The sequence below is a fragment of the Zootoca vivipara genome, chromosome 3, assembly GCF_965207765.1.
Source record: "Zootoca vivipara chromosome 3, rZooViv2.hap1.1, whole genome shotgun sequence".
Classification (NCBI taxonomy): Eukaryota; Metazoa; Chordata; class Lepidosauria; order Squamata; family Lacertidae; genus Zootoca; species Zootoca vivipara.
Window position 1 is genome coordinate 9,691,479 of NC_142586.1, and position 22,680 is coordinate 9,714,158.

General features: G+C 42.4%; 1 protein-coding gene across 11 annotated transcripts in view; it reads left to right on the forward strand.

The window, feature by feature from the left end:
- Nucleotides 1-22,680, forward strand: part of FBXW11 (F-box and WD repeat domain containing 11) — an 86,292-nt gene that overhangs the window by 43,657 nt on the left and 19,955 nt on the right. For all 11 annotated transcript variants that reach the window (XM_088665534.1, XM_088665537.1, XM_035110156.3 and 8 more), the window contains 4 exons: nt 6,113-6,175; nt 8,750-8,975; nt 18,097-18,283; nt 19,256-19,346. In XM_088665534.1, the coding sequence (XP_088521660.1) occupies nt 6,113-6,175; nt 8,750-8,975; nt 18,097-18,283; nt 19,256-19,346 (567 nt within the window). The remainder of the gene's footprint in view (nt 1-6,112; nt 6,176-8,749; nt 8,976-18,096; nt 18,284-19,255; nt 19,347-22,680) is intronic.

The following is a 22,680-nucleotide window of genomic DNA, read 5'->3' on the forward strand; positions in this document are numbered from 1 at the left end:
GTTTCAATATTTGGACTTAGAAACAATGTGGTTGTAGTAATAATGGGTGTGTCGTCGTCCCCCCCGCTCCAATTCTTGCACTACATATTTTAGGCAGTCTGCAGATCCAAATACAGTATTTCTTAGTGCAGCTTTGCAAATAACTATAGGATATGAGCCCACATATTCCCATTGTGGTTCAGTAGGAGGTTGTGGCCTAAAAGAAACGAGTACCATTTTCCAGGTCCAAGATGATGTTTTGTTGCGGCGGTGAAATCTCCCACAAAAGCCAAACAACTCCACCCTAAAAAGCTTAACAACTTTGGGTGATCTCTGCAGAAAATGTTCAAGGGCAATCTCCCCCCCCCCCAAAAAGCTTACCAACTCAAGAAAATTTCATTTTTAAATTTTTGCTTCAAACAGAATTTTATACATGGGGGCATCTTATACACAGAAAAATATGGTAACTTTTGCAATAGTTAGGTGGCTGTTCTTTGAATACAGAGCCAGAGGTTTGGAGAGAAAAGGAAAATAATCCAGAGCAAATTTAGATAGAAGACAAAGTGAGGAAAGATTTATTTTCTATTGAAAGTGCAGAGAAAACAAGAAATAGTGGGTGTCAGTGGAGGGAGGAAAATAGAGTGTCTGGTAAATTTTGAGAAGTATATTCTCAATTTAGTCTTTGGATGCACCATCTGAGGAGAGCCCTTGGCCTGGTATGTAGACTCGGGATCCCAGCTCTTGTTCTTTACAGGTAGACTAGTTTGGAGGAGGTATGCTTATTGGTGCTTATTGATACCTGAAAATGGTAGATCTTAACTGAGGCCTGGTTATTGATTTTGACATGTTAAATTTTAATCTATAATATGGTTTCCCTGCTTAGTTGAGCCAGTTCTAGATTAGATGAGGTAATCATAGATACCATGCCACTCTTCAGTTGTATTCCTTATCATAAGATAGTACAATAACTGATGGTCTCTGTAGCTAGTCACATAAAACATTTAATAGAAAACATGCTTAACATTCACAAATGTGTTAAATAGTTTTTAGACTATACAGTTCTGTTGTTAACCACAAAATATGAATAGTTAGTACCCTTGGTTTGCTTCCCTTTTCTCACTTCTATATTTTTCATGGTAGTTTGACAAGGATCCTTCGTTATTTCACTTTCCAGAGGCCTTCATGCCTTTTACTTCCTTTTGTTACATCAACTGGTGCTGGTGCTGTGCTGGCCACAGAAAGTAAGAATTTCATAATTTCTTGTGGCATTCCATGGACTTACAAATGGCATTCGTCAGATCGCCTATGCCGGGGGGTGCCCAAACTTTTTTCAAAGAGGGCCAGATTAGGATTGAAGTTGTTGAGCTTTTTGGGGCATTTCCCCAAAAAATTATTGAGCTTTTTTTAAAGGATTAAACTGCCACAGGGGCCGGATAAAACCAGCCGGGGGGCCTCATTAGGACCACAAAACGGACTTTGGACATGCCTGGCCTAGGGAGATTTAAAATTACATCCTTGATGTATGGATAGATTCATGTGCATGCAGTCTCCTGGCTGTTGCCCCTGTGTTTTTCCCCAAGTTGTGTTGCGTCAGTATTGATCATACAGTACGGTTTTCTCCCTCCTTGCCTTAAAGGGCCACATGCTAAAATGCTGAAGGGAATCAGAAAAGCCTCACATGTAAACAATGGCAGCCTTGGGATTTCTTCCTTCCAGTTGTGGAGCGTATATCTCTTAAGTGTGGGGAATGTGTCTTGTTCCCACTTAGCGGGCACTCTTGGGGGAGCAGTCTGGCCCATTTAGGGAAAGTAAACCTCTGCATTCATCCGGATCATGTACTGCCCTTGCGCTGGACATGTGCATGGTGGGGATTGGTTACTTTCTTTGTCATGACCACGAGCCAGAAGCTCTTAGTATCTTAGAAAGGGAGGTGTCAGCCATATTTGCAATCAATATGGTGTCCTGTCCAATGTAGAAGCCCTATTCAGCAGAATTCATGTGGGGTGTGGGAGACATGGAGTTTGGGGATAGAGAAGTTTACTTGGAAGAGGAGGAAAGGAGGCAAAGCTAGGGTCATTGGAGCAAGAGGGTCAGGCAGTCAAGGAGTTCAGGCCTTACGGCTCCAAATAATTGCTTGCAAGACTGGCATTTAAATTTGTACTGTATGCCTTAAAATTCTGTACATAACAGCATGTTTGACATTTTAATTATTTTTAAATTAATTACAGTATAAGTGTGTGTGTGCTGTACTTCACTATTCCCATGCTCTTCTGCCTTAGCAGTGCCCCTCTCCACATCAATTGTGTTCTTCAGGAAAGTGCTTCCTTATGAATGAACAAACAGCTAGTTTTATAACCAATCTCATTTCCATTGTCTTCTGTGTTACTGTAATTGAACCTTCCTTGTTGTCCTTAAAAGCTTAACTAGTCCAGGCAAAGCCATGCTTAAAAACAAAACAGAGCAATCATGAATATCTCAGTAAAACATAAGCTTGTATTTAGACAGTTTTTTAAATGAGCATAAATCAGTGCATTGTAGCCATAATTCTTTAGGCTGTGGAAATGTATAATTTCCTTTTTTACTCTCAACATGGAATAAACGCCCAGTCTCTCTAACCAGTTTTGCCTGATTCTTTTATTCTCTCTAGCCTGCAGTATACCAGGGCAGCCCAACTTTTCATACCAAGTGGGCCACAAGAGTATTTGGACATGAAACTTGCAGGCTGCACACTGCCTTGTCTTGCGCATGTGGTGTGTAGGGTGTGTGTGTGGAGAGCAAGCTCAAAAATTGATGCCCACCCCCACCAAGCCCTCATGCTGTCTTCCCAAAACTGGTCAAGCAAGGCTTTGGGTAGGAGGCATGAGGCTCTGGCAGGGTCCTAGAGCCTTCCTACTTCCTTCCCAAAGCTGGGAAAGCACCAACTAGGTTTGGGGAGGGTGTGGAAGGACTCTATGCGCCTGCCAGAACACCCCCCACCGCTTTCTGCAGAATGTCAATGCCTAACATCCATTATAGTTCCAGGGTTTGGCTAGCACATTATAGTTCCAGGGTTTGGCTAGTGTGGTGCAAGCAAATTTTTATTCTGAAAGTGTGGGCCATAGAATATTTCCCCCCCAAGAACCAGTGCTTTAAACACACCTTGATCTCAACATATGGAAACAGAAGGGGTCAACGTAAAAGCCCTGGTATGATGAAAAGTTCTTCCAAAGAACTGTGGAGTACTTTCATTTTGCTCTTAATTGATTTAGCTCAGGTATACCCTTCTGGGTAGTACGGCAAATAAATAATGCACTCTTTTTATTTATCTTTTTAAATTAAATTTCTATTCCACCCTTCCTCCCAAAGGAAGGAACAGTGTCCTTTTAGATTGCAGTAATAGATGGATGGGTAAATAAAGAATAAAAGTTGCTTTATTTTCATGATTGAGCCGCCTTTTGCAGAATGTGGGTTATCTTTGGAGCAGAATAATTTATTTCTTTTTGGACATAGTCGGCTATACACATAAGCTATATTTGGGCAGAGTGGTAAATTTTGAGTGGGTGCCTATAAAGCTGGTTTTCCTAAATAGGCCAATATTTCCTGTAGATTGCTGGTGTTGCAAGAACAGAGCCCACAACTGTTGATGAGAGGAAGAAATGTGTTGGGGAATCAACCATAACACTTCCACAGAAAGTTATCTCCATTTGGGACTGTGATTCTGGTTTGGCTTTAAGGAACCCTCTTACAGCCAAATTACATAAGATGCTAGTCTTGTTTCATCAAGCATGCTTAACCTAAAGGTAAATGTACCCTTGACCGTTAGGTCCAGTCGCCGATGACTCTAGGGTTGTGCGCTAATCTCACTCTATAGGCTGAGGAAGCCGCCGTTTGTCTGCAGACAGCGGCCAGCATGACTAATCCACTTCTGGCGAACCAGAACCAGAGCAGCGCACGGAAACGCCATTTACCTTCCCACCGAACTGCTAGGTTGGCAAGAGCTGGGACCGAACAACGGGAGCTCACCCCGTTACGGGGATTCGAACTGCCAACCTTCAGATTGGCAATCCCTAGGTTCTGTGGTTTAGACCACAATGCCACCCGCGCCCCTATGCTTAACCTAGCTGTTGTTATTTTGAAGAAAAAGCAGCTACAGGGTTCAAATTAGGCCCCACACCAGTTTTCTGCTGAAGCCTCCGCCCTTCCTAACCTGACTGCTTTTTGCCCCAAAAGGTGTTGTTTGCATTAAACAGTACTCTTGGGGAGCAAAAGAACAGTCAGGAATGAGTGGTTTTCATTAGAAAACCAACAGAGCACCCCAGTCAGGAGCATGTTCTGGATTGCAGCCCTGCAGCTGCTTTTTCTCCAAAAAGGTTTAAGTATCTTTTCTGTCCAAGCTGAGGACCTTTATATTCCAACTTGAGTGTTTTTTCAAATCTGAGTTTCCCAGTTTATGACTCATGTTTTATTGTATATCTGCCAGAAAGTACCAGTTTTGGTGCAGCTTTTGTTGTTTTGTATTTTCAATGTTGTGGTTTGTTTGTTTATTTTGTGAGTCATGCGGAGAACATGTGCTGTGGGCCACTGTACACATGTAGACAATAAAGAAGCACACTTGTTTTAAGCACATGACTAACTTCACATGTAGTTTGACCCGTAAAGGTAAAGGTAAAGGGACCCCTGACCATTAGGTCCAGTCGTGATCGACTCTGGGGTTGCTGCGCTCATCTTGCATTATTGGCCGAGGGAGCCGGCGTACAGCTTCCGGGTCATGTGGCCAGCATGACAAAGCCGCTTCTGGTGAACCAGAGCAGTGCACGGAAACGTCGTTTACCTTCCCGCTGTAGGTATCTACTTGCATTTTGATGTGCTTTTGAACTGCTAGGTTGGCAGGAGCTGGGACTGAGCAACGGGAGCTCACCCCGTCGCAGGGATTCGAACCGCTGACCTTCTGATCGGCAAGCCCTAGACTCAGTGGTTTAACCCACAGCGCCACCTGCGTCCCAGGCACCCTTAGCACCCTGCTATTGCCTTTCCATCATTGGTCTGCTGCTCTGCAATAATGCATTATGAGATCTCATAGCCAATGGTTGGGAGGAGATCTTTGGCAAAGTAGTGCCTGGGAAGGAGATCTGGGAGAGAAGAATCTGGCTTTGGGACAGTGTTGTTGGGTAAGGCACAACAGATTCCTGCCCACGCAGCAGGATTTCTGCTTCTCCTCTCCCCTACAGCCCCCGCTGCCACATGCCCCCAGAATCAGCTCTAGAGGGTTGGAGGACCCTTGAAAGAAGATGTGGGTGGTGGTGCAGAGGGCTTCACCGATGAGGAGTAGAAAGAGAAATCCTGCTTCATGAGTTGGAACTGCAGTCATTGTTGGCATTCGTCTATCTTGAAAGATAATGGAGTGCATCTCTGGTGGTAGTAGTAGTGGATGCAACTCACAGTTACATTTATCTTCTTACCTGAAATATGCATAGGTCAAAGAATCTGATATGTAGGAAGGAAGTAGTACTATATACACAAAGGCTTAGAGTTCAATAACTTTTTATTATAGGTTCAAAGTTTTTTAAAAGACCTTTGTTTTCATACAAGGAAGTGCGTCACTTAACATTTTTTTTCATTATTCTCAGATGAGAAACTGAAGCCTAAAACGGACTGTTTCAACTAAAAAACCAAATGAGAAGTGATCAAAGAAATTCTATTTCTCTTACTTTCTTACTCTTTGGTTTACTAAAACACTAAGCCTGCAACTTACGTGGGGGTTACATTTTGGGGGTTGCGCCTAAAGCCAAAAACCGCATATTGTCAAAACACATTGAGAACTGTGGTGGGTGGGATTGCCAAAGTCATTTTTCCTGGAACCCTACCTCCTTTCTGGCCCCCTTTTAATTTTTTGCCACATGCAGATTGCTAAATGCACACAAATTAAATATGTGTAAGTTGCGGGCTCATGGTGAATCTACATAGCTCATGGTGAATCTACATAGCTGGGTATCAGTATCTAGAAACACAACTGTTGCATGTATCTTATAACTACGAGTATGATGGTATAGTGTTCTGAATTTGCTTTCTGAAATTGGTGTAAAATTTTCATAATAATGCAGAAGAAAATACAGTTTATATGTCTATTTAGTTTATATGTGTATTCTTTTCCTAGAACACATCAGTAATGGAGGATCAGAATGAAGATGAGTCTCCAAAGAAAAACACACTGTGGCAGGTAGGCCTCTCTGCTTTTCTTCCTGATCCCTCCCCCAAATACTATTTCTTTAAATAGTATATATTATTTTCTTTAAAATGCAGCAAATTGATGTCACCTTTCTCTTCTTTTTCTTTTATTATTGTTTTGGGATTACCTTTGGCATTTCCCCAGCCATAGTGTCTTCAGATGCTATTGGTATGCTCTTAAGGTTGGCATATGCAAGAGCTACCAGACAAAATTCAGGGCTGTATCTCCATTCCAGGAATGCTTCATGTTGTGAACCACCCTGAGATCTACAGGTATAGGGCGGTATATAATAATAATAATAATAATAATAATAATAATAATAATAATAATAATAATTTGAAGTTATGGCTTGGATATACCATATCTTCCTGTATAAGATGCCCCCTATTTTGTCGGCTCTGATTTAAGAAAATGGGGGGAGATGGCCCCCATGTATAAGACGCCCCCCAAATTTGGACATTACAGTGGTACCTCTACTTACGAATTTAATGCATTCCGAATGCACATTTGTAAGTCGAAAAAAATTGTAAGTCGAATCCCATAGGAATGCATTGGGAGGAAAAAATTCATAAGTAGAAAAAATCCTATCTAAACCGCATCCAAGATGGCGGACGGAGCTCCATTCGTAAGTAGAGTTATTCGTAAGTAGAGGTACCACTGTATTTTTAAGGAAAAAAACCTAGTCTTATGCACGAAAAAATACAGTAATTCAACTTTTGGGGGTTTTGGTGGTCTACAACAGGTGACAGTTACAGAATCGCAGATGGATAATATAATTACTTTTAAGCTTCATCTTCACTTTTGGAGGGTTTGCTCCTGGAGCTTTTAATAATCACAGCATCACTGCTCTGTTGGCCAAAATCCTTATTTTCTTTGCTTGGGGCTCCCTAATCTCAAATGGCACTTTTCTCAGCTACAAATGCAGCCGTTTTGGAAATGGGTACATTCAACATGCCACTGTCACTTGGCATTTATCATTGGGTGAGCTTGAAGGGGTGTAGTAGTGGTTGTGTGAGACTAGCTGTTCTGGCTATAAGATGGAAAGCGGAACAGCACAGAGCGTGCAGAGCTATAGCAACTGCACTTTTAACACACCACCCTAACTCTTTAAGGCTCAAAGGCCTTGGGTTGTATGCAACAACGCACAAGGACTGTTCCACTTGTGCTGCAGAGCTTTCTCTTCCTCTCCCTGCATGCAGATTTTTGGAGTGTGTTCAGGGGGTGCCAGAGGAGAAAGAAGTTCTGTTGTGCAGAACTGGAATGGTAGTGTTGGATACAACTCAGAGCTGCAAGCTGATGGATTGTATTTTCTTGGCCAAGAAATGTAGTATATTGCTGTGTGGTTATGGAAAAGTGGCAGGCTCAGTTTGCCACTTGGTTATCCATGCATGTATATCAGGAATTGCTACTCATTCTAGGCAAATGTAAATTACAAGGATGTTATCTGTTTCCCCTAATGTTTGTTCTACTTTTTAACAACCCTTGAATAAGGGGTCAAGGAGCGGCTGTAAGGTTCATATTTATAAGTTCCAGGAGGCTTTTTCTGAGTTCTAAGGTGGACTGTCAATGTTCTTGCTTGATGTCTGAGGCCCCCTGTGGGCTATTGCCCAAGTTTTCAGAGTTTTCAACAATTAATGGACTTTGTCTAGTGCCTTTATACATGGTACTGTGAATTAATCTTTTTCTCTGTGGATCATGAATTTGGGATTCCTTGTTCACACATTCTGGGCATCTGTTTTGCCTTTTGCAGTCACTAGGTGGTGCTGTGAGTGCAGTGATTGAGATTCTCATCAGAGATTAGGAATATAGCTGACATGCTGCTTTTAGTGTCCTAAGATTAATACCTGTGGAAATAACCCTAACAGCTCTCCTGTCTTTGCTGGATCTTACTTTATTTTGTGGACAATTTGTAGAGATTAGAACATTTTTCACAGAATACAGTCTAGTTAGGATAGGTGCCTGGCCTGGTGCAATTTCCAAATGCACTTAGATATTTGATTTAGTAGCTCACCCAATTTGTTCAGGTTGGCTTTACGTGAAACCACACTCGTTATGTCAGACTGTAGCTCTTGCAACAGTTTCAGTTTATGAAACTGGATCAAGCTGTTGTCAAAACTCTTGTGCCTTGTTCGTGCTGTACATCTTAAAGACAGCAAGCTTATCTTTATCTAGCCACTTAACTAGCTAGTTTGTCATTATCCCTGTGTATACAAACGTCAATCAAAAGTATTGTTTTTTTCAATAAACTGATCATAAACAACTGCTGGAATGATGTGCACAACTTATTCCTTTACAGGGCAGGGGGGAGATCCACTGACAGTAATTCAGATGCTGAAATCCATAATAGTACCCACATTGGAAATGAAATGTCAAAAGAATGTACCAAATGTGTGCAGACTAATATTTGATGGGAAAATTCTGGTCCAGAGTGCAAAAAAGGTTTTCCAATAGCTATTTTGTTGTTTTTGTTGTTGTTGTCATTAATTTTAGTTATGTCTCACCTTTTTCCCAAACAGTGGAATTTGAAATGCTGATATGGTTTAATTTTGTATTCTTAAAAAACAGATAAGCAATGGAACTTCATCTGTGATAGTCTCAAGGAAACGACCATCTGAAGGAAACTACGAAAAGGAAAAAGACTTGTGTATTAAATATTTTGACCAGTGGTCTGAATCGGATCAGGTTGAATTTGTGGAACACCTTATTTCACGAATGTGTCATTATCAGCATGGACATATTAATTCTTACCTAAAGCCTATGTTGCAAAGGGATTTCATCACTGCTTTACCAGGTAAGCTGCATCACATTTAAAAGAAGGAATATACAAAATGGGTGTGTGCTATGATCTAATATCATTTCTTGTTAATGGAGTCAGTACGGTGCATATTTCAATAAACAGTCAGCTCTGTCTGAATAATTGCAGTGGCCACTGGATGCCAGTATTGTTCCATCTAAACATAGAATGTGCCCTGTTTGTCTGTAAATGGGATTTTATCTGAAGTGCAAACTGTATTTTAAACTTCTCAAACTTACATGCAAGGCTTGTGCTGCGTTTTTCAACGCTGTGTTTCCTAGCTACTGTTAGAAACTGTCTCAGAGGTAAAACAAGGTTCATACGTTTTCAACCAGCCTAGTTATTTTGGTTTTCATGTACCAGGTGCATTGTATTAAAGCTAGCCTGGTAGCTTTTCTTTCTAAAAGTTTTGTTTCAAAACTGGATGGGTAGTTAAAGAAAATGCTTCATACACTTGCTCAATATGAGACTCAGTATTATTGTGCTAGATGTAAAACGCCTCATTGATCCTAGACCAATAAGCTCACTGAAGAAGTTGTGACTTCCTTTGACAGCCATCAGGACTTGGATTGTAATTAGTTTTAGACTTATTTTTGCTGATATGGGCCTTCCTATTCCCCATCATATTGATTAGATATGTTCAGTGTTTCATGCATAGTATAATCTTGATATGGATGTCTTTGAAGATTATAAAACCCTAGATAAAAAGGGAGCAAGGAATGGACTTCTGCAGTGATGCTTGGCTTCCTTTTGTAAACTTGAAGACTTTTATGACCATTGTGCAATGAGTGCATTAAATTAACTTTCCTGCCGTTCTGGCGTCTGAGCATACTGTCTGTTTCTATCCTGCTCAGGGAGGTGCCCAGGCAATCCTCTCATCCCAGACACGGGCCAGGGGCACTCATAAATGACATATGAGTAATGATTCCTGTGAGTTTTGCCCACACGTCCCAGCTAGTTGGAAACTGTAATACAAAACAGGCATGAGAAACTGGCTGCGTATCTCACGGCCTTGACTCATGAGGAAGGACCCCGTAACCTAGCAGGATGCTGTAGGACAGAGAGCTTTTTATGGTATGGGGAGAAGTGTGGGATTTGGGGAGGTGATACTGTTGCACCAAAAGCTTGAGGATCTGCCTCTGAGCCTATAATGCAGTGTTTCCCAACCTTGTGCCTCCAGCTGTTTTTGGACTACAACTCCCATCATCCCTAGCTAGCAAGACCAGTGGTCAGGAATGATGAGAATTGTAGTCACAAAACATCTGGAGGCACAAGGTTGGGAAACACTGCTATAATGGATAGCAAAACTCTCAAAAAAGGTCAACAACTTTGGTCGCCCCTCACGGCCCTTCACTTCACCAAATCTGGCCCTCTTTGAAAAAAGTTTGGACACCACTGCTCTATGGCATGGAATAAGTGAAAAGGATAGGTGACAAGTGCTACATGGGCTGCTATCTGAGAGTGGCAGGTTGATGCAGCAAGCAAGCAGATTCTGAATCTAAAAACAAGCAGAAGGTCAAAGCTGTATAAATGGGTAAGCGGTTAGTCTCATCAGCATTAGGCTCACCAGACAGGTATTTTCTTTCTTTCTTTTTAAAGGTAGCCTTGTGGTTGGCAACGGGCTGGCATACTGAGTCTGCAGAAACTCCCTATGTGACCTTGAGGAAGTTGCTTTGCTTTGTTCACCCGAAACCTCTGCATGCCTTTCTCAAAATTGTAGGAGCTATTATTTACCTACAGAGATGTTGTAAAGAGAGAGAGTGAACATAATAAATGTTCCCTTAAACAATGTTGTGCGTCCTCCAGAGGCATCCTGAGAGATCTGTTTCTAGTATACCTTTCTAAAACGTTTAGTCAAGCACAGCTCTGTAGGAGTGATAATGGGCTTACTTGAAGAAATGAATTTTTGGACCTTTCCTTCTTCTCTCTGCTATACATAAAGGTACCTGCTGTTAGCCTTCTTTGTCACTTTTCCTCACTCCTGATTCCATAGTTTTTTCCATGCTCTTTCCATAGCCTGGATCTAGCTCTCACCCTAAGCCAGGGCAGTCCAACAAGCAGCCTGGCGGATGCATGTGGCCCTCAAGGCCTTTTCTAGCTGCCCTCGGCAGCATTTAACACCCTCCCTCCCTCCCTCCCTCCCTCCCTCCCTCCCTCATGCTGCCTTCCCAACGCCAAGCAAGCGAGACCCTGGGCTTTGAGAAGGAGGCATGAAGGCTCTGACAAGGACCTATAGCCCCCACCCCCCATTTCCTTCCCAAATCCTAGTTGGCACTTTCCCATCTTTGGTAAGAAGGTGGGAGGGGCTTTTTGCAGGCTAATACTTCTGTGGGCTTATTTACAAGGCTGGCCTATGCCTGTTTCCTGGCTGCATGGGCCTTGCATGTAGTCCTGAAACCTTACGCCCTTTTAAAGCCAGCTGTAATATTTGTTCTCCTTCCCTGCTGTTTTCCACAGTCTTTTGTATGGAAATTTTAGACCATCCATGGCAGGGAGGTCGGCAACCTGTGGTCCATGGTCCACAAGCAGCCCACAGGGGTCGTTTAAACGGCCCATGAGCTGCCCCTGAACCGAGCCGCCCACTCGGCGAGTCCCCACGCACTGCGCTAAACCGGCATGGAGCAGGGACTCGCTTCCGTGGCGCCGGAAATCGTGTCTGCACAGACGTGATCCGGCTCATGGAGCGATCTCCGCAGGAGTGAACCAGCCCAGGTGAGGTAAACCTTGCTGACCCCTGATCCATAGCAAAAGGCGCTTGGAATTGATGGAACACCATTGATCTCTGGCGATATTTTACCATCTAACATGTGCCAGCTTTGATTAAATATTAAATGCCTTAATTTCACATTGCAGTATCTAGAATCTTTAGTCATGTGCTTTAGAAAATTTCGATTGCCCATTTCGGGGAGGGAAGATACTAGGATTTTGATCAGGCATCCCAAAACTTCGGCCCTCCCATTCTCCCCGACCACTGGTCCTGTTAGCTAGGGATCATGGGAGTTGTAGGCCAAAACATCTGGAGGGCCGCAGTTTGGGGATGCCTGATTTTGATCTTCTAACACCTGCCCATTGGCCTTTCAATATACTTTCTGCAAATGTTTTGTTTGGTTTATCTTCACTGAGCAATGAAATGCCTGTCATTTGGGCTGCATGAAACCTTGGTATGTGATACAAATTGTGCATTCTGTATGAAGAGCAGTTTCCATTTCCTGTGACATGTTTGGTTAGTTTGCGATTGTAAGGATGGTGTTGTATTACTGGCACTGTGAGCAAGCACCAAGTGGCATCGAAAGATTTGTGTTCTGGGGCAATCTTAAAATCTTACAAATCAAGAGGGGGGAAAAAGATGTTTGCATAGTCTTGATTATGGCACACACATGGCCTTGGCCGTTTATCCTGTCAGCTGTTCTGAATTAATCCCATAATTGGCTAATGCCACATTAAAATAAAATGTTCTGAAAAAGATAGTCTCGTATAAACTTAAATAATGCTCAAGTTGCTCTCGCTTGCTACCATCCATTCTGGATTTTGCACCTGTCCGCATGCAGACAAGATGGAAAATAGTTGTGGTCTCTGGCTTCCTTGGAGTGGAAAAAGTGATAATTATGATATGAACTTTCAAAAAATGGTGGTAGAATGTTTAGTTTGCATAGTCTGTTCTTGTCAAGTTAGTTTGTGGTTAGCAATGAAGGCGTATGCTTCAAACGAGGCAAGATGTATTGTCATGCTGTGAATAAGATGTTGTTGAAATAGAGCCTGGAATTGAACCTGCAGGTGTTGTGTTTAGATAGCCTCAACTTTTCTTACTGCTGGGTTATATTTTCTTGAAAGTTTTGCTGCAGTGTACTTTTTCATAAAACATTAGACAGAAACAAGGTCTTGTGGAGAAGGAGTGCTGCAGCCTGAATAACTGTAGCCTTTTGCATTTTTAGCTGTTCTCCACTGCTTAGTTTGTTCTATGAAAAGGCACTTTGCTGCAACAGTTAAGTCTCTCTTTGCACCTAGCAGGCTTGGATCGAAAAGACCATTTTGTTCATTGAGTTAGCTCTTAGCCCTTGAGTTCCTGAGAGAGCACTAGGTGACCCAAGTGTACCCTTTGTTATACACCAGGGTGTAAGTTAATGGTTTGAGATATCTGCCACTAGGCAATTCTTTCCTTTACCATAGTAGATGATTGTGTTGGACTCCAGATTCCCATTGGCCAGCCAGCATTCCTAGTGGGTAGGGGTAATGGAAGTTGAAGTCCCAACAACATCAGGATGGCTGTAAGTTACCCACCCTTGCTTTATAACCAGGACAGTGTTCGAAATTCACCAGGCACATTTTGCACCTGGCTATCAACCACTTGTGATCAAGTGAAGATCCCCGGGTGGCACTTGATGTCGCCACCATCTGGAGATGCATGCCTGTGGATCCTTGGAGCTTGACTGTTTTCATATACTAGCAGCACGCCTTGTAGAATTCTGTCTATGATATTTTATCTGCACAATCAGAATGAATTTGAGGAGCCAAAAAGTCATACAGCAGTGAAAAAAAATATGACTTTAGAGCCGTCTGGCCCCAAAATGGCAACTAGACATTCTGTTTTGATGACTTTTACCCTGGTTTAAAAAGCTACCGGTATTTGGCACCTAGCTTATATATCTGAGTTTCTAACACTGAACCAGAAGGATTAAAAAATCCTTATGTTTAAGGAGCAAAACTGACCTGGGGCTATATATAACCTGCATAGTTAACTTTGATGACTTTCCAGTTGTCCTGTTTAGCTTTTATCTGTTTTCGTATTGAGTAAACAGGGGACCCAGGTGGTGCTGTGGTTAAACCACTGAGCCTAGAGCTTGCTGATCAGAAGGTCGGCGGTTTGAATCCCTGTGACGGGGTGAGCTACCGTTGCTTGGTCCCAGCTCCTGCCAACCTAGCAGTTCGAAAGCACGTCAAAATGCAAGTAGATAAATAGGGACCACTACAGCGGGAAGGTAAACGGCGTTTCCATGTGCTGCTCTTGTTTGCCAGAAGTGGCTTTGTCATGCTGGCCACATGACCTGGAAGCTATACGCCGGCTCCCTCGGCCAATAATGCGAGATGAGTGCGCAACCCCAGAGTCGGTCACGACTGGACCTAATGGTCAGGGGTCCCTTTACCTTTTAACTTTCAAACAGTGATGGTCTTTTGTGGCCTTAGGAAAAAGTTATTGAGCATATAAGGTAAATCAATAATTCTAATAAACTAAAGTAAGTTATATTTAAGGGAAAAACCCAGTAATTTTAGGTATGGAATACTGTTTTCTGTTTCTATATGTAATACTAAGTATAATATATGAAATATTGTCATAAGCCAGCCATGTCACCAGCAGTGTGTGTTCTTTTTTCCAGTAGTACAGCAAACCAGGCGAACACTTGTCTGTGAATACTATATTCAGTAAAAATACATCCTTTAGTTCTGTTCCACATGGGATAAATCACCACACTAGATCAGTCATCAGGATGTACCATATTTGTTCTGATTGGTTCTTTCCCACAGGGGATCGTTCATTAACTTTTGTTTTAAAAACGATTTTGTTAACATAAAACATGGAGAAGAAAGCAGGAAAGGATATAACTAAATCTGATCAACAATACTTTATGTGGAGATTTTATAACTGGCTCTTCAATTTCCAAAAGTTCCCAGAGCAGGAACATCCAAAAAATAACCACGCAATGCTATGCAATCCATACCAAACTAAAATTAAAATCAATACAAAAATGAAATAAATAAAAAGTGAGTGTAGCCAGATATAATGGATAACTTACAAGCATGCTAACAAGGACCTTGCTCAAGTGTGTGTCAGATGAAAGAGAATTTCACCAGCATGAGACCAATCCTGAAAAGGCTCTCTTAGCTTTTGAGATTAGTTTCACCTTTGATGGCATTTAAAATCTCTTGCTGCTAGCTTTTCTGGACCACATGTTCCACCATTTCTGACTATTGTCCATGCTGGCTTCATATGATGGGAGATGAAGTCCAACAATATCTGCAGAACCCAAGGTTGGGGAAAGCTGCCTTGAGCTGTCACTCAACTTCTGAATACATCTGCATGGCTACACTATAGTGGATGAAACATAAACTGAGTATTATACCATTTTAATTAATGTTTATTATCTTGTCCCTCAAGTCTGCTAGAGTTGGGAACTTAGCTCACTACCACTTTGATCTGTTGGATCCTTTTGATACAACTGTTCATGCAGGCTATAGCATCTGTTGCAGTTTTACCTTCCTGTATGCAGAGGGACGCAGGAGGCGCTGTGGGTTAAGCCACTGAGCCTAGGGCTTGCTGATCAGAAGGTCGGCAGTTCGAATCCCTGTGACGGGGTGAGCTCCCGTTGCTTGGTCCCAGCTCCTGCCAACCTAGCAGTTCGAAAGCACATCAAAGTGCAAGTAGATAAATAGGTACCGCTACAGCGGGAAGGTAAACAGCATTTCCGTGTGCTGCTCTGGTTCGGTAGAAGCGGCTTAGTCATGCTGGCCACATGACCTGGAAGCTGTACGCCGGCTCCCTTGGCCAATAACACGAGATGAGTGCCGCAACCCCAGAGTCGGTCACGACTGGACCTAATGGTTGGGGGTACCTTTACCTTTACGCAGAGAATAAACTGGTGATAAAGTATGCTCCTTAGTCTTTTTCTGTGAGGATTCTGGCAGGTCTGCCTCTTACTGGCCAGAATAGGTAGACCCCCATACATTATAACAGCTGGTCAATATCTATAGGAGGATGGATTGGTCTACCTTGAACTGTAGAAACTGAAGTGTTTAGATTTTTAATTTGGGCTCTGATTACTCATAAACTGCAATCTCAGCCTATATAAGCAACCAAAGTGTCCAAAGGTTGAATGTTGCTATTGGAAAGTGAGCTGCTGCTAGCTTCCATTATAAAGTCTTAGTTTCATCCATTAACTTTGGATTATAGAATTGTTTTGACCTGCTCCTTGCCAATTCTGCTTTACCACAAGAGAGAGGATGCTTGTGAAGTCTGAAGGAAATTAAACTGTTTTTGAAATGCACAAGCTGTTAACATTTTTAAAATTTTTCTGTCATCTCTCAAAAGCTCATTGCCACTTCCGTCTTACCATCTAATAAAGACACCATAGTTAGATGCCGCTGGTGCACTTCATTATGAATAGCTTTTGTGGTTGGCACTTTTGTTTTTGTCTTCCATCTGTGTTGAGGAGGAAGCTTTGCCCTTTGATTTCAGCTGCCCCTGAACTATATAATGTGCAAGAGCACAATAGTTTCCTCATCAGATGCCAGAATAGTATTGACACAGGGTTGTGGGTACTCTGTGCATCAAGGAAAATTGACTGGCCAGGCATTGAACAGACATGGCTCATGCCTTCCTTGCTTTATTCGGACACTTCAAAGCTTGGAACGGGTTATAGTTCTGAAGCCTCTTCACTGACCACTGCAAATCATACTTAGCTTCTTTTCTGGCTTCCAATGGGGCATTCGCCACACTTTACTTTACCAAGCTTGTCTTTGCAGCCGTAACGGCTTGAGACTTCTTTAAACATCAAAGCCGGGATTCTCAGGCTACTGAATTCGGCAGCCAATGCCAAATTATGTGGTGGTTTTCCTTTGCTGGCATAGAAAGTACATATTATTGGTTGCTAGGCTTGTACATGTTGAAACTTTAGAGCAGCGTGTCTAGTTCAGGATGGTAGCACCAGCTACTGAGCTGTTACTGCAAGCATGGCGTCCCCTGCTCCCGAAATCAGTTTCCAGCCAAGCAGTGCCGAGACAGAAGAAAATGCGTCAAGAACAAATGCTCCAAAGAGCTCCGAATCTCTTTCAGGGGATCAGGAGAATACTTTCCCTTTACATCCACCTCCACATTTTCTCAATGTTACCCTAAAAATGTGTCAGGAATGAAAGACCACGACTGTCTATCACCTGCCTTACCTAGTACTATGTTAAATTGTTAATAAAATATCAAGAACAGTTTAATCTTTTTGGACAATTGTCTCCTAATTCTTCTGGAGAAGACCATGACATTTCCCTGACCCAAAGAATTTATCCCAGGACTTCTTGCTGGAACAGTGCTTGGGGGCTCCCCACCCCCCAAAATAGTTATCTGTAGGATATGGGAGAACCTTGGGGCTCCCCTCCCCCCAAAAAGAGGCTTGGGTCTCTGTTCTACAATTTGGATGGCTTTTCAATTTGTTGGCCAACCAGCATTTCAGTGTTCTAACTACTAAAATACTATGTTTTTTAGATAACCAGTAATGGAGTTTGAAAAGCCAAGAAAATAATAAGCTTGCCAAGTTCTATCCATAACTCACTAGGTTTGTGGGAAGAGGGTTGTTAAAAATCAAACACAGGCAGTCCATGTGGTGGTTAATTCAACCATGTTGACTCTTCCAGGCAAATATACTAATGTGTTAGACTGAAGGTTAGACACGTAAGAAAAGACCAAGAAGTATGTAATGTATGTGGATCTCATGTGTGTGGATGCCCAGTTATTTTACTTTAGACAAATTCTCTGAAGAGAAAATGGCTTGAGACTTCTGGTTGAATGTAGATGCTGGTTTGATCCACCCTCTGCTTGTGGGCATGCCTTTGATAAAATGGTTTTTTAGAAGCCTGGTAAAGAATGAAGGCCATGATCCAGAGCAGTATGGAGCTTTGAACTGGAATGGCAGGCTCCTAGCCATATGGCGAGCTGCTTTCAAAACAGTTTCCGGGGGGTGGTGGGATCTGTTCTTGGGGGGGGGGGGGGAATTGTAAAAACTTCACTGGGAGCAAGTGAGCCTTTGGGCATGCTTAAAGTAGTTCTTTGGATCCCAGCCCAGGCATTTTTTTCAGATAACATCATTTGGATCCATAGGCACTTTGTCCCATAGGCCTAAGAGCTCCTCAAAGTCTATCACAGTGCTGTGCAATTTGCTATATAGTTAGTGTTACATTGCATTTATCCAAAATTGTGCAGTAATAAATATGTGAAAAAAGGCTAAATCTGTTGTGTGTGACTTTCCCCCTGAGGCAGTACAGCTTCATAGCACGCGCAGTACATTTGCAGGCAAGAGAGTCATTGGCTATGAAAAGACTGACGGCGCTTTCTTTTTCTTTCTTTTTTCTCTTTTGCTAGAGCAAGGCTTAGATCACATAGCAGAAAATATCCTCTCCTACCTTGATGCCAGGTCACTCTGTGCAGCAGAGCTGGTGTGTAAGGAATGGCAGCGAGTTATTTCAGAAGGAATGCTATGGAAGAAGCTCATTGAAAGAATGGTACGAACCGATCCACTTTGGAAGGGGCTCTCGGAAAGAAGGGGCTGGTAAGTATCTGTGCAAAATTTGCTCCTTTGCTTTAGAACAGAAACAATGCCAAGACACACTAGGCACAGCTAGTCGACTCAAACTCTTAGTAAAAAGATTACATGACAATAAATGACTTCAAAAATTGGTACTTGTGTGCTCTTACTTCCCCCTTTTTTGGTCTCCAGCCTTCTTGCTTCTCGACTACCTTTGTGCTGTAAATAGCCATTATGCCAGCCACCTTAAGTGTGCATTTCTATGAGGTGGTAGAGTATGTTAAACTCTATATGAGCAATGTAACTTGTATGCAGCAGAAATGCTGAGAGTGGTCTCCCAGAATTACATCCATACCCGCGCATGCTCTCCTGCGTCATCCAGATACAGGAGGGACCATGCAAGCCATAGATGCTCTAGGCCCCACTATTCCTTGGGTGGAATTTAACATTGTACTATTATAAACATTCTGTCTGCACAAGCATATTAGCTTGCCAGGCAGAACAATTCCCCCCTTACCTTCCCCCACCTGCTTTTCTGGATGCTCTCCTGACACAAATCCCGAGCCAATTTAAAGGGGGACACACCGGGGGGGGGGGGAGAGGCCTGTTGCGCAAGTGGAAGCCTTCGCACAGGTCTTCAGCTGGCAGGGTTTGTGACTCCTGCCCTTTTGTCTTGCTCGGCAAGTTGAGGTGGGTCCGGCTGCTCTGCTACTATAGGAAAAGCAAAACGGGAGGTATGCAAGAGCTACGCAGGCCCATCTTTGTCCGTGTCACTGCAGTTGTATGTACTCTCACCCCCCAACTCAGGTTATGAGCAGGGGTGTGAGTTGGTGGGGTGTAAGGAAAGACGGGCAAATACAACTGGACACCCTCCGCTCGTGTCAAGTAGGCAGCTTTAAGGGCTGCAGCTGCTCTTGCCTTTTACCCTTAGTGCATTTTGCAAGGCTTGTTGTTTCTAAACACAAAATTTCACCTCTCTCTTTTTTATTATTATAGGGATCAGTACCTGTTTAAAAACAGACCCACAGATGGCCCTCCTAATTCATTTTACAGGTCACTGTACCCAAAGATAATACAAGATATAGAGGTATGTTTTCGGAAACCTTGTTTTAAACTGTACTGAGTTTGAAGCTGCGTTTTCATGAAACTTCATTCTTTTGCCATGCTTTTTTAGAAATGTGTTTCAGTGTTATAAGGATCTTCGGTAAAAAGTATTTTAAAAAGAATTATGAGAACGAGCAGCCGCGGATTTAAAGAATTATGGATTTAAGAAGTGTTACCGTAAAGTAAGGAATTGAGAAATGTGAAGGTATCAAAGCAGAGTAAGTAAGTTGATGTGATAAACTCACAATAACTTAGTGAGTTGCAGGGGAAGAAGATAATGTATTCTGATCCAGGTTTTCTGTGCACATGGAGCTGGTCTGCAGATGGCGGCCACTCCATTTATTACAGCAGAGGCAAAAGATCCATGTGTGCGTTCTTTTGTTCTCTCTGAGTTTGGTGTATATACGTCAGCATTTCTGTGCCCAGAGGATCAGGGCTCTTGGCCTTACCAAAAGCTGAACAGAGCAAAGCTTCCAATATTTGCAAATCTCTTTACTCAGTTACAGTTACTCAAATAGAGCACAGGAGAATTTAGCTTAGCCACTAATCCTGCCCTGTCACTAGAATAGGGCCAAGTAACTATTTCAGCTTTTTTTAAAAAAATAAAAGTATTAGAAATATAAGTTTAGATCATCAAATTTCTCCTTAGGGGTTTCTTTCTAATAGCATATCGCAAGCCTGATGATAATTGGAGTACATAGGTCTCAAAGCTTTATTATCATGAGAATTTCTGTTCTATCTAACTTTTGTGCTTTGTGCTTTTATGCTGGTGAAAGCAAGGGAGAGTGCAGTGGTTCCGAAACTGGAAGATGAGGTTTATTATTTTTGACGTGTTCCAAATGGGTGCTTAAATTGCTGGGGTGAGAGGGAAAAAATGATTGGCAACCTCTGCTCTTTGTTACTTACCCAGCTATAATAAATAAATAAATTTATATAGTATAAGTGAACATTACATTACAACTTACAAATTAAATTAATTAAAGACAAGGTGCTGATAATGATTGATTGGATAATGCACCCTGCAACTTTTCAGCATGCTCCCAGACTTCAGTAGAAAGAACATTTTTGTACCCTACCCACTCTCAGAATAGTCATACAGGGGTACCTCGGTTTTCGAACGTAATCCGTTCCGGGAGACGGTTTGATTTCCCTCCCCCAGGGAAAATATTGATAGAGGATTTGATTTCTTCTTTGAAGGGAAGGCTCTCTTCAGAGATCTTTGTTTATGAGTAAAAGGAGAGTATACGTTTTTAGTAGGCCTGGGCAATATATTGCTGTATCTCCCAGGACCAGTATGAGAAGCAGACCTCAATGTCGGCTTCACTCAGCAGTATATTGCTGGTGAAACCGCCACAATTCCTGAGTCCCTCTGCTAGCAGCGTCCGCTGGAGGGAGTCAACAGTTCCTTCTTCTAGCAGGTAGTGCTAGCGGAGGGACTCGGGACCGGCGGCGGTTTCACCAGCGATATATTGCCATCCCACTCTGCCCTCATATGATGCAGAGGGAGAAACAAGTTGTACCAGCGAGGCCTCCCTGTGCATCTTTAAACTGTGCCTCAGCCGAGCAGTTAAAGGAGTCTCCAACGCTGGCTCTGGCAGGGTGGGGGTTCCCTGAAACTGCTCAGCTGAGGGGAGCACGGTTGCGGCTCCCCGCAGCGAGCAGTTAAAGGAGCCCCAGTGTTCCACCCACTTGCGTGAAATGGACCTGGGCTGTCTCAGCTTCTCTATACCCAGCTGAGCTGTGCAAAGAAGTTGCATTGTCCCACGGTGAGAGCTGGGGCAGTTTCACCCAGTGTCTTGCGAGCAGAGGCCAAGGCATCTTGTTTTTTCAACATTGCGGTATATTATTATTATTATTATTATTATTATTATTATTATTATTACCGTATTATTATTAATATACCGCCCTATAGCCAGGGGTCTCAGGGCGGTTCACAGAATAAATTCAAGATATAAAACCACAAAATAAAAATAAAAACAACCCAATCCCCCCCCCCAAACAAAAGAACACATTTATATAGCCAAACCGCAATGTATGGTTGGCAATACACCGTGATGTTGAAAAGCTGGTATTGCCCAGCCCTACTGTTTAGTGGTTACAGTAAAAAAAAAAAAGTCATTAAGGTACAACATAATACAAATAGTTTTATTATATTTGTTCTTTCCCAGCAGTCAGTCTTTTTTTAATTTGTTTAAATTTGCAACCTGCACAGTTTCCAAAAGGTTGGGGCCACTCATTCATTAAAAAAATGTTAATAGAAGTAAATCAGACATGAAAAATGCTAAGAACCTTTCCTAGCCTCTCTCCTCCTGTTGCTAGAAGCTAACAAAAAGAAAGTTTTTCAAAAGATGCTTAGGCTTGGATGTCAACAGATCACCAAGGAGCAAAAATTACACTACCGTGGAGCAGCTATTTCTAGAGGGACACAGAGATCTGAGGCACATAATTTTCCTTGCTACTAATGTGAGCGGGAAAACTGTTTAATTTATTGTGATTAGCTACATCAGTGCACTGATTCAGTTTAAAAGGAAACTGTTAAACTCAATGGCAGTGAGGAATTATGCATAGCAGAGTTGTAACCTGGCCTTTTTGACCCCTCTTTAAATTTGGGGCCAGAAATACATGCAGCTGCAACTAGGAGTTGGCAGGTGACATTGTAGACTTGACATCAATGTGTGTTTAATCCCCAGCAAAAGTCTTATAAGAACACAGTGTTGCGCCTAAAACACACAACATTCCATTGTGTTTGGGAGGGGGCGATTATGGGAAATAGGTAAATGATTTACCTGCTTCCACAATGGCAGGCAGTTGAGGGCAATAGTTTCGTGAAGAGGCTTTCTTGCATTCAGGGTGGTCCAATAACTTCTGGTACTGCCTGGATCCATTGTGCTGACCTGCCAGATTTAACTGTTTTAGGAACTCCCTTAAAGGGAAGACTAGTTTTGGGTTCTTCCCAGGAAATTTTATTTAGGTATGCAAAACTTGTTTTTGTGGAAATCTGACTTGGTTCAGTTAATCATGTACTTGGACACAGTCCCAAAATATTGTAGTACAATTTGACTCTTATTAGCAGACTGTGTTAATAGGCAGATTGCCAGGTGTACTGTTGATCTCCCAATTCTAAATCCCTGGGCCTTTTCCATATTATCCATGATGCTGGGCCAAATTCTTCATTATTCCTTTAGAATTAGTACAGATATAATTTATTCCTCATGAGCAGTTACAAACACTATTTTTTTGCTCTCCTGCCTTGTGACATATGGAAGCTCCTTGTTTCTCCCCTCCCCTGCAATATTTTGAAATGGGGATAGATAATG